The 12,444-nt window shown below is 35.6% G+C and overlaps 2 protein-coding genes across 9 annotated transcripts in view; one reads left to right on the top strand and one right to left on the bottom strand.

The window, feature by feature from the left end:
- The window catches only part of ca9 (carbonic anhydrase IX), a 332,582-nt gene that overhangs the window by 99,373 nt on the left and 220,765 nt on the right, over window positions 1-12,444 (bottom strand). The window lies entirely within an intron of this gene.
- Window positions 1-12,444, top strand: part of tpm2 (tropomyosin 2 (beta)) — a 50,966-nt gene that overhangs the window by 36,616 nt on the left and 1,906 nt on the right. For 4 of the 8 annotated variants that reach the window (XM_051683982.1, XM_051683980.1, XM_051683987.1 and 1 more), the window contains 2 exons: window positions 555-624; window positions 3,219-3,665. In XM_051683982.1, coding sequence (XP_051539942.1) covers window positions 555-624; window positions 3,219-3,301 — 153 coding nt within the window. In that variant the 3' untranslated portion in view covers window positions 3,302-3,665. Of the gene's footprint in view, window positions 1-554; window positions 625-3,218; window positions 3,666-12,444 lie in introns of those variants that run through there. The other 4 variants (XM_051683981.1, XM_051683979.1, XM_051683986.1 and 1 more) reach the window with 1 other exon arrangement.

The following is a 12,444-nucleotide window of genomic DNA, read 5'->3' as shown; positions in this document are numbered from 1 at the left end:
GAATAAAGCAGCCTTTTCTCTTAGACTGTCACTAGAGTCTTCATCTCATGTTAGTGTTTAATACATTTCTCCAAAATATTGTACTAACATTATTATTTCTTTGTTTAAAATTTTACCAATTAGCAAAAAACTCAATGCATTTTAACTAATAGGCTACACCATTCTAGTAGATGTTAATGGTTTAACATGGCAGAAAGTTCATAGGATCCACTGCTTACAGAATGAACTCATTGTGATGCTCTATCATATTTTATAATAAAAACACTCTCAGCCAGTGCTAAGCATATTTAAAAAAGTAGTTACAGAAGCACAAAATTAAATGTCTTTCATGGCCTCCACTATTACATTTCAGTGCTTTTCCTCAAGCAGAATCCAGTATCTCACTACACAGTACAGTACACACAGTTTAAGAGATTGAGACTGAAGTCAGTGCATGGACTTCTCATTACTTAACATCTTTTCACCTTTATTCATTGTTATATGTTTATTTTGTCTAATATCATGTTTTTTTTCTCTGTCTCATTGGTTCATAAAAATTCATGGTTTTCCTTCAGGCGGAAACCCGAGCTGAGTTTGCTGAGAGGTCTGTGGCAAAGCTTGAGAAGACTATTGATGATTTAGAAGGTACGTCTTATTTCATTATGCTGCCTATAAATAATGAACTAATAACAGAAAGAATAACCAGAATGCACTAGTAATTTCACGTTTTGCAGTCTCATTTTTCACCATTTTTGTAAGCCAGAATGATAAACAGCAAACTGGAAAAACTGTTTAGCATGACCAGATATAGCCAGTTGTCCATTATTTTCTGTACTAACATTGTTTGAAGTGGTGTAAGTGTGTTGTGTGTGTATTTGGCTGATGGATCTCATGTCTTCTTAAATGTAACAGACTTTAACTGCAGGTTATCTGTTTTGATGAGTTGACTCTTGACCCCTTAGATAGATTAATCCAGAATTCTGGTTTTTCCTACCTAAAAATGTGACCCACATGAATTTTGTAAATCCGTTAAAATAATGTTCATGACATTGTCATGTTATCGACAATGTCCTGTCCGGTGTATTCCCGATAAGCATTTTTCACCCAAAAAAAGTGTCATTCAACCTTCCCTCGGAACAACTTCACTCACAAACTTCACAGCGGCTTCTGTGTCATGCACACACTAAGAACGTGTGAGACGGAGGCTCCTGATTTTCGCCGTCAGGACTTCATTCAATTAAGACAGGTTTGTTTTAATTCATCAAGAGAAATAAAATGGTTGGATAAAAAACAGGTTTGAACCGTTGCCACAGTTGCTGACAGGTTACAAATCACTAGCTGCAGTACCAGCATTACTGACATGATATTTGCAGTGTAATCGTGAAATTTATCATCACATATCGAACCGTTTGTCTGTATAATCATAAAACCCTGCAGATACAGTGCAGACATTTGAAAATGTTCAGTCTAGATGAATTATTCCCCCATTTAGTTTGGAAAATGAACTTTGGTTATGGATGTAATAAAATGGACATGAATTTTTTTGAAGACCACTCTCTGTAAAAACTCTGTTAATTTAAATGCACAATGCAGAAATAATACAAGCCACATGATGAAGAGGGGTCGGCACTCCTAAGAACATGTAATATTACATTTTTATTCATTGGCATTTTCACATTAATATGGAAAAATCAGTGTGACGGTTGTAAAAGCAGCACAGGAACAGTACGTGTTGAGAGAAATCTCTTAAAAACAAAAAAAATGTAATATGTTGAAATTAATAAATGCTGTAGAAGTGGTTTTAATTGTTAGTTCATGTTAACTAATGTTGACAGCTGATGATGTACCACTTTGCTCGATACATTTTCTTGCTTTTTTTGTGATTAGCCGATCACATGCCTGAGTTGACGTGAGAGCATGTGTTGTGGGTTTTTGCAGATGGAGTATCATTTCTGAGGTGATCTAACTAATCAAAAATATCTGTTTGAGAGAGCTTAAATGCCTGAGTAAACATTTTATAACGAAGATTTGATGCTGTTTGCTTGTTGTTCAGACATATCACTTCATTTAACAAGTTTTATAGTTAGGCTAATATTGTTCTGTAGTAGGGCTGTCAATTGATTGAAAATGTAATCAAAGTAATTACATGTTACACTGGTTAATCAAATTGTTTGCAAAAAAATCACATATCAATATTTTCTGCGAATAGCCCACATATGAAGATAATTCAAAGACATTACATTGTTGTGGCAGATGAGTAAAGTATTATATCCATGAAAAGTGGCTTTGGAAGTAAATACACTACCGGTCAAAAGTTTTGAAACACTTACTCATTCTATATTAGAATTTTTTTTTTTTTTTTTAGAATAATAGTAAAGTCATCAAAACTATGGAGAACTATAAATGGAACTATGGGAAATATGTTGTGAATAAACAAAATCCAAATGTTATATTTTAGCATCTTCAAAGTAGTCACCCTTTGCCTAGAATTTGCAGATATGTACTCTTGACATTTTCTCAACCAACTTCTTGAGGTATCACCCTGGGATGCTTTTTAAACAGTATTGAAGGAGTTCCCATCTATGTTGGGCACTTATTGGCTGCTTTTCTTTATTATTTGGTCCAAGTCATCAATTTCAAAAACTTTTTATTTATTTTTTTTTATTAAATTGTAGTTTTATAATGAAATAAATTAATATGTTGGCACAATTATATTTTTGTCTACAAAACGAATTTCAAACATTTAAGCATACGTCTTAAGATCAAAAGATTTTTAAGATCATGAGAAACATTTCAGTCAAGTGTTTCAAAACTTTTGACCAGTAGTGTATATTGTTTGTTTTTCTATATAATTTCACTAGCCTACAGTCCACAGCAATTAATTTTGTCTGTACAAATGTACACATGCAGACATGTCTTTGGGTGTTGCGTCATGTCTCGCTGTTTTATCTACGCCTTGTGCCAAAAGCTCAATTTTTTTAAGACGTCTTGCCATCTTTACTCATTCTGTCTGCTTATTCTGATACTTTGCGTATTAGGTTTTACTTCAAGCTCAGATTGCTTCAATTTAAAAAAAATTTGGTCATTTGAAAGCCCTTTTCTGTAGTTGTTATACAATGATAGTGAGCGAGAAACTCAATCCCTTATCTCACAATATTATTCTGTGTTTTTGTTACATTTTTGTCCATTTCATGTTTCTGTTTGTTGTCTGTGCTGTCTCTGGTCCTGATGATGTTCAGATGAGGTGTATGCTCAGAAATTGAAGGGTAAAGCCCTCAGCGAGGAGCTGGATCTGGCTCTAAACGACATGACTACCCTCTGAAAGAACCCTCGCTGTCCTCCTTCATCCTTCCTTTCCTCTCTGTGGCACTGTCTGTTTGGCACACCTTGGGTTTAGTGCTGATTCTGTTTGTATTTTCTCCATGTGACAGAAACGGAGATCAAACATTAATAATCAGTCTGATTTGATGGAGCTCAGACTGCAGCTCGTTTTGCGTCCTGTCTTTCTGTCCTAAACTATCAACATTGTGTTTTGTTCCCATGACTGAAAGAGGTTCTTCCATGTTTAGTCCAAAGTTTAGCTGTGTAACTAGCACAATATTGACACTTTCACTACAGTGTGTTATACATGCTCAACATATTCTCCCACCGCTTCACTTTTTCCTGTAATAAATGCCAAAAATGTCTCCTGCTTCAGTTTTTTTTTTTTTTTTCTCTCTCATTTTCAATCTTTTTTCATTTTATTTAGATTATCACAGTTTTGCCAGTAGGGTAGGGTGTTGATTAGGTATGTGCGAGACTAGTCGACTAAACAGTTCTGATGCTGCTAGTCGACACTGGAATTACTAGTCGGTTAATATTTCCCCCCGTTAAACTGATCATAATTTTTACACATTTACATTTGGCTTTATATTTTTTGCAGAGACTGCACTTAAATTACTCATATTAATGTTACATATTTTAATTAGAATTAATAATACAAATATTATTTTAAAAAGAGGATATCTGGAGCGGAGAGAGTTTAATTTCACCTCAGGCTGCACGTGCGTCTTCCCTCTCTCACTCGCAGGAAAATGTCCTCTCACTAGACAAGCAAACTCAGCAAAGTAGTTATGAATCACTTCGGTGGTGCGGGAATCGGCTTTCCAAATGTTTGAAAGTCCCTATGGATGTTTTCACATTTGAGTCTTCTTTACATCTGTGCATGCTTGTACTTTATTTTTCTGCTGAGCAGGCTTTTTCAAGCGCAGAACAGCCGTCTCAGGTGAGTCAAGTCCCGTCTTTCACCAGACCATGTCGATAATTTTGCTCATCAAAAAATGTATGCTTTTGAGTAAGTAGCCTAGAAAATAACTGTTTTAGGCTACGTATGCCTTTTTTTTTAATTTTTTTTTTATCTGCTGATTAAGGCTGTTTTCAACGAGGTGTCAACTGCTTAACAGTTAAACTATCTTTTATTCTGTGTGCACGTCGTGTTTAGAATATATTGAGTTTATTGTAGGCTACATCACAGGCCTATTTTTTTCTATCCTATAGCTACTTTTTTAATATCGTAACTGTTATTGGTTGACGTTCTTTACTGAACAGCTGTCATATTAGATCAATGGTTAATGCACGACTGCACATCGTGAAATACGCGTGACTTTTCAGCACATTTTTTTTCTCTCTCATAGATTTGGCTTAGTCTACCTGTTAATTATTTTCAACAATGTCCTGACTGTTTTAATGTAAAGCTACTTTTACATGGTGATTTCCGTTTAGAACAGGCTTTTAGGGTTGTTCCATTGATCCTGCACTATTCATTCAGTTGTTCTCAATAAATATGTCTGTTAAATATTCGCTAACGTTGATGCAGTGAATGCGTGTCATGTTCTATTTAAAGTACAGTAAAGTACAAAGGCGAGCACGTCTCAGATAAATGCCCCTTTTCAGTGGAATTTAGCTTCGGATTTGGAATAGATTAAGTATTTTAAATGGGTCACATTTTTTATTTTCTGAAGGTTGGTTTCTTTTTAGACTAATCGGCTTAAAAATTTTCAGTTAAACGTCAGTGAAATTAGTCGTTCTGCACATCCCTAGTACTGATACAGATTTCCCGATTCAGTCTGATTCCGATTCACAAGCTTTCCATTCCAATTAGATTCAATATCTATTCATATGGGTTTATTTCAGTTATAATGTCCCTTTTGCTTACATATAAATTATCTCCCAGCTAATGCTATTATACGAGGGACCTTATAATTAAGTACATTATGGAAAATATAAATTTTACTAATTTTATTTTTCATTTTGGTCACATTTTGTCTTTTTAAAAATGAACAAATAAATGTATTCAGTCAGTTAATAATAATAATAGTTATTAATAAAAATAGTAATAATCTATTTCATATTATTTTTGTTACATATTTATTGTTAAATTGCATAATGTGTACTATTTACAAGTATTTACATTGATTTCTTGAACACGTGCTAAAACTGGTGCTCTATCTTTAACAAAAAAACAAACCAAAAAAAAAAAAAAAAAACGGCATTTCTGTAAACAGCATCTTTAAATGAGTGCATGTTAACTAGAAAGGAATCGAATGGCTTTAGCTCATCTGTGCGATTCATGATTAGAATAAAAAAATATATAATTATTTGTGGTTGTTTTTGATCAACAACTGTTTGAAAACAACAGAAAGGATATTAAAAAAGACATTGTTCCATGACAAATGGGTTGCATGGATCTCATCTTGGACACATTACTTTTACTAGTAACACAACAACTTTTACTCTCAACACGCTGTGAAAGGATCTCGCTGCTGAACACTTCATGACTAAACTACACAATTACTGGTGAGTGAAATGTAAACATTTACAAGCCAGTAGCAAAATATATTCATTTTAGTCACAAAATTTGGTTGCAAATGCAAGTGATTTCCTCTCTGATTTGTAGTAGAGGGTTGCGCATTGAGTTAAAGATCGATATTGGGATTTAAGAAACGATATCAAGATCACAATTAATCGGAAAAACAATATTTTTACCCACCCCTAGTAATCACAATTATTAATTTGAGTAGTAGAATTTTAAATTTTACATGAAAACTCATTTTGTTTTGGTCAACTGCATGCCATATTCTTTATTTTGGCTACACATACAAAACAAGATGAATACTGTGTTCATATGAAACATAAGCATGCATCAGATACAGACAGCTATGCAGAATTGGGATACCCATTATTTCCATACTCTCCTTGCCCCTTGTGTGTTTGCTTACAGCATCCATTAAAACTGTTGTACTCTCAACTGGACAAATTTTTTTTTTATTTTTTTTTTTGGAATACAGGGAATTCTGTAATTTACACTGTACAGCCCTTCTTTGCAGAGTGTACATGTACAAGAGAAAAAACAGTGACCTTATCTTTAATGCCTTACTCTGGACTGTTCTTTGGAAAAACAGAAAAAGTTAAGTTGAGGTCAAAACAAGAAACCTGTGTATATGTAAACTCTACAGCAGTAGACAAATCTGTGGCCTCATGTCAGGAAGAATACATGACCAGAAAACTTCCAAGAAACATGTCAGATTGTGCAAATTTTAGTCATTTGGTGCTTTGGGAATGCACATTGAAATACCTTGAAATGTTTCTCATTTCACAGCAGAGTTTCAGCTTTACTGTTTGTTTCAGATTGCAGGTTTACAAAGCATTCTTATTGCTGCTAGTATTATTTTCCACTTCTGCATCAAAGATTCCAAAATTCCAGTGCCTTATTTTTTTTCTTCCATTAAGCCTCTCTCCATGTCTCTTTCTTCTTCCATCTGTTTGGCCACTCTGTGTTTGACTCTCACTGATGCTGCCAAGGTCTTCACAAGATCAGAAGAAAAACGAATTCAGTAGCTAATGGCAATGCTTGGATCACATCTGCTTTTATTGACAGCTCCTCGTAAATGCATTAGCTTTAAAACATGTACAAATATGCCATATGGCACAAACTACAGGGAGATTTGAATGGCCCCAAAAAAATGGCTTGCTGTTGATGTGTTAGCTTGATAAAAGGACAAAACCTTATGAACACCTTATATAAGTCCTTAATGCAAACTGCACTGGAAAGATACTGTTATGAGGCATTTAACGCAAACATTTGTGTGCTTCATATTAAAGGTTTTTGTTGTACATTAGTAAGGTGAAGTCTCATTATGAAAACCTTTAAACAGTAACTGTTCTGTTATTTCAGTATGACTGCATGAGAGATGTGTATAAAAAAATAAATTAAAAAAAGTGTGAATTTATCACAAAAAAAACAAAGGGTGCTTGTAGACGAGCAATTCTGAGCTTTGATGGCAAATCTAAGGAACATAATCCACTCTAAAAAGCCTTGTACTGTACACAAATGGCTATTTTCAAACCCCAAACAAGAGCTTTTTTCTTGTAAAGGAGCGGTTACACATGTCTTTGCACGGCAAAGTTTCTTGGGTGAAATACAGTCATTTCAATGGGATTCTGCGCGATGGACTTCCGTTGCAGAAGAATTTCCTCGCACTGATTTCTCCTCGTTCAAGTTTGGTGAACTTTGACAGGCGAAATCTCCGCATTGACCAATAGGAAGTTGCTTTTTTTTTATTTATTTTTATGGTAATTTACAGTTAACATATTACAAGTTGCAACTGTAGTTCACAATTCATTACGAGTCAAAGTATTACAGTAACAGCAAATTTACATGTAAGTGAATTTACAGTTAGGATGTGTTTGTAGTCCATGTGTTTTACAATAATATGTGATGTGGGCATGTAATTCGTTTTAGAGCAATTAACATTTTTACAGTACTTTTATTGGCAACTTTTTTTTGCCAGGTAATTTCTGTAAATTCTACAGTAAGTTTTTTACAGTGTAGGAATATGATTTTCATTGACTAGAAAGTAAACCCATGTGAGATGCCTATGTCAAGCAATAGTATGCCTAATACTTAAAACCTAAATTATCTTGTGACTCAGACTAGGACATATACTGTATATTCAAGGTTGCTGTGGATGTGTTTTAAAAAAATGTCTTGTAAATAATTAGGTTGGCTTGAAAGAGAAAATAATTATGTAAGAAAAAAATAATAATTATTATTATTAGTGGTGCTTGTGAAGCAAAGCATCACTATTATAATCTCACATATTATTATTATTATTATTATTATTATTATTATTATTGTTATTATTCCGTACACTTTTTGGCACCTAACTCTGTAAGAGCCCCATAAGCATACTATGGCAAGGGTCTCACCCATGAAAACAATAGTTTTTTCCTATTATGACAAGACCCTGAATTTTGTGGGATCATATCTCCCAATCAGAATGTCGTAGAGACATGGGGGTGGGCTCATTTCACTCGGGCTACCAGTCAGTCTCTAAGGCTGTCTCGTTTCGAAGGCTGCATCCTCCAGAGGTCGCATTTGTTGGCCGCATACATCATCAAGGCTGTCTCATTTCAGAAAAGCGAGTAGGACACTTCAAATGCAGCCTTCGAATGCGACCTTCTTTCACAGGAATTTGGAGGATACATGAGGTGTATCCTTCATGGGCACTCAACCCACAATTCTATTTTCTATTTTCTTTTCTCTCTACATCATAACTCTCCTAAAATTTACCTTTATACATTCCCTTCCAAAAACACTTTGTTCCCTTGTCACTCAAAGCGCTCGCGCTTGTTAAAGAGTGGCGTGCTGTCATAGCAACCATGTTATGTTCAGTTTCCGTTTGTACTACAAAGGCCGTCTTGTTTAAACAAGGCTTGTTTAAAGGACACTCGATATACTGCAGCCTTCAAAGGACGCGTCCTACCTAGCACGCAGCCTTCCAAATGAGATACAGCTTAAGTATCATCTTTGAAATGGTGTAGCCACACCCTAGCAACCACCCCCATATACTTCCATTCAAAATGGCTCAGAAGGATATCTTCAGAACAGAATGTTGTAGACACTTGGGGATTGGCTCTTGAGTCAGGTCACTAAGCAGCCAATAAGAATCCTTCTGGTTACTGGTTAACCGCACCCTAGCAACCATTTAGAGCACACTAGCAACCAGCCCTATTGACTTCCATTAAAAATGGCTGAGAGGGATATCTTTGGATCAGAATGTACTACAGACAAGACAGTTGGCTTGTTTCACTTGAGTGAGCAATCAGTCTTCAAGTATCATTGGGAAACTACTTAGCCATGCCCTAGCAACCATTTAGAACACCCTAGCAACCAGCCCCATTGACTTCCATTTAATGGCTGAGTGTGATATCTTCAGATCAGAATGTCCTAGAGACATGAGAGTTGGCTTGTTTTACTTGGGTGAGCAATCAGTCTTCATGTATCTACTTGAAAAACTACTTAGCCACACCCTAGCAATCAGCCCCATTGACTTTGGGTATCTCAGGATCAGAATGTCATAAAGACTTCATTGTTGGCTTGTATGACTCAGGACTTCTCATTATCACCCTGGCAACTGCCTAGCAACCACATGGGCTTACCCTAGCAACCAAGTAACAAAACACATCTCTGCACCAGAACATTGTAGAAATGTCCTGTTTGGCTTGTTTGACTGAGTCTAATGCTAGCATCATTTTAACTCATGCTAGCAACACTTAGCAAAGTGCTAACACATGCTAGCAGTGCCAAGCTAGCATGCATATCTCTGCAACAGAACATTGTAGACATTTCCAGGTTGGCACATTTGACTCAGGCTGGCAAGGAGCCTTTTGAGTATCACCCTGGTAACTGCCTAGCAACCAAATGCAAAAACCTTGCCTAGCAAAGCAACATGTTAAAACATGCTAGTAATGTCTAGCAGACTTGCTTGTATTTCAGATCATTATTTTGCAGCATGACCCAACTGCACTTCAGCTTTAAAGACTTTGTCACAGATTAAAAGATCACAAACCTTGAAACCAAAGAAATAAAATACACACCAAAATTGTATGTCCATTTTACCACCAAACTCTACTTTTTTTTTTTTTTTGTAGTAGTAGTAGTAACTACTACTTTTACAAAAAAAAAAAAAAAAAAAGTAAATGCTTTAAATGTGCACAAACTCAGAAAATTCAGCACTGTAAATGTGAAACTTTTGTATTTAATCTACATGTAGACATACTAGTCTGAGCCAGCCAATCCAAATTCAGAGTGTCCAAAATCCTGGGCAATCAAACTGTTTGATTCTTGCCATTAATAGCTCAAACTGACCTGTTTGTGCTTTCCACTAGTATGGAACATGAATGATTTAATCTGCATGGAGAGGCAGACTGAATTACAATAGAACTGAAATGATGCTACTTATGTACTGTACAATAAGGGACCTATTAAAGCTTGTATTCAAGATATTTGTTTATATAAAAATCATTGCACATTTTGGCAAGCATGCTAAAAATGCACATTGGAGAAATTTATAGAAATAGATATTGAATTTATATATAATGTATTTTTAGTTGGATTATTAAACAAATTTATGCACATTTCATTTTGAAAACAAATGCGTTTTATGAATATTTAAATCCATATTTCTAAAAGCAGTGCTTAGCCTTTTGTCTAGTTAGTATATAGCTAGTATATTTTAACTACTGTTAAAAATATATATATACATACACAGTTGTGCTCAAATGTTTGCATACCCTTTGAGAATTGGTAATATATGTACCATTTTTAAAGAAAACATGAGTGAGCAGGCAAAACACATTTCTTTTATTTCTTATGGGATTCATATTCAACTGTAGGTTATAACAGAATGGCACAATCATAAAACAAAACATGTCAACAAAGAAAAAAATTAAATGACCCCTGTTCAAAAGTCTGCATACCCTTAGTTCTTAATACTGTTTATTGCCCCCTTTAGCATCAATGACAGTGTGTAGTCTTTTGTAATAGTTGTCTATGAGGCCCCAAATTCTTGCAGGTAGTATAGCTGCCCATTCGTCTTGGCAAAATGCCTCCAGGTCATGCAAAGTCTTTGGTCGTCTTGCATGAACCGAAAGTTTGAGATCTCCCCAGAGTGGCTCGATGATATTAAGGTCAGGAGACTGTGATGGCCACTCAGGAACCTTCACCTTTTTCTGCTCTAACCACTGGAGGGTCAACTTGGCCTTGTGCATAGGGTCGTTGTCGTGCTGGAAAGTCCAAGAGCGTCCCATGCGCAGCTTTCATGCAGAAGAATGCAAATTGTCTGCCAGTATTTTCTGATAACATGCTGCATTCATCTTGCCATCAATTTTCACAAGATTCCCAGTGCCTTTAGAGCTCACACACCCCCAAAACATCAGTGAGCCACCACCATGCTTCACAGTGGGGATGGTATTCTTTTCACCATAGGCCTTGTTGACCCCTCTCCAAACATAGCGCTTATGGTTGTGACCATAAAGCTCTATTTTGGTCTCGTCACTCAAAATTACAGTGTGTCAAGGTGTTGTCGGGCATATTGTAACCAGGCTTTTTTGTGGCATTGGCGCAGTAAAGGCTTCTTTCTGGCAACTCAACCACGCAGCTCATTTTTGTTCAAGTATCGTCGTATTGTGCTCCTTGAAACAACCACACCGTCTTTTTCCAGAGCAGCCTGTATTTCTCCTGAGGTTACCTGTGGGTTTTTCTTTGTATCCCGAACAATTCTTCTGGCAGTTGTGGCTGAAATCTTTCTTGGTCTACCTGACCTTGGCTTGGTATCAAGAGATCCCCGAATTTTCCACTTCTTAATAAGTGATTGAACAGTACTGACTGGCATTTTCAAGGCTTTGGATATCTTTTTATATCCTTTTCCATCTTTATAAAGTTCCATTACCTTGTTACGCAGGTCTTTTTGACACTTCTGCTCCCCATGGTTCAGTATCTAGCCTGCTCAGTGCATCCACGTGAGAGCTAACAAACTCATTGACTATTTATATACACAGACACTAATTGCAATTTAAAAAGCCACAGGTGTGGGAAATTAACCTTTAATTGCCATTTAAACCTGTGTGTGTCACCTTGTGTGTCTGTAACAAGGCCAAACATTCAAGGGTATATACACTTTTGATCAGGGCCATTTGGGTGATTTCTGTTATCATTATGATTTAAAAAGGAGCCAAACAACTATGTGATGATAAATGGCTTCATATGATCACTCTCTTTAAATAAAAAACTTTTTATTTTTTTTTTATTTTTGCATGATTAGTCATATTTTCAAAATCAATGCCAAAATGTCACAATTTCTGTCAGGGTATGCAAACTTTTGAGCACAACTGTGTGTATAATATAAATATATATATATATATATATATATATATATAATATTAGTATAATTACTAAAATATTATATATACAGTATATTTAAATAGCCCTTTAACATCTTTTTGCAGCATCAAAGAGTTGAGTAGCATCTGCTATCCACTGTGACTGTGCCATTATATCCAGTGTAATGTAAACCCCTGACTCGACATTTCCCAAAACAAGGGCATCTCTTTTCCTGCTCTGAGAGAACTCTCAATGCCCAGTCT

Source organism: Myxocyprinus asiaticus, chromosome 42, assembly GCF_019703515.2.
Source record: "Myxocyprinus asiaticus isolate MX2 ecotype Aquarium Trade chromosome 42, UBuf_Myxa_2, whole genome shotgun sequence".
NCBI classification, from domain to species: Eukaryota; Metazoa; Chordata; class Actinopteri; order Cypriniformes; family Catostomidae; genus Myxocyprinus; species Myxocyprinus asiaticus.
Note: the sequence above shows the minus strand (reverse complement) of the source record. Positions and strands in the feature narration are given on the sequence as shown.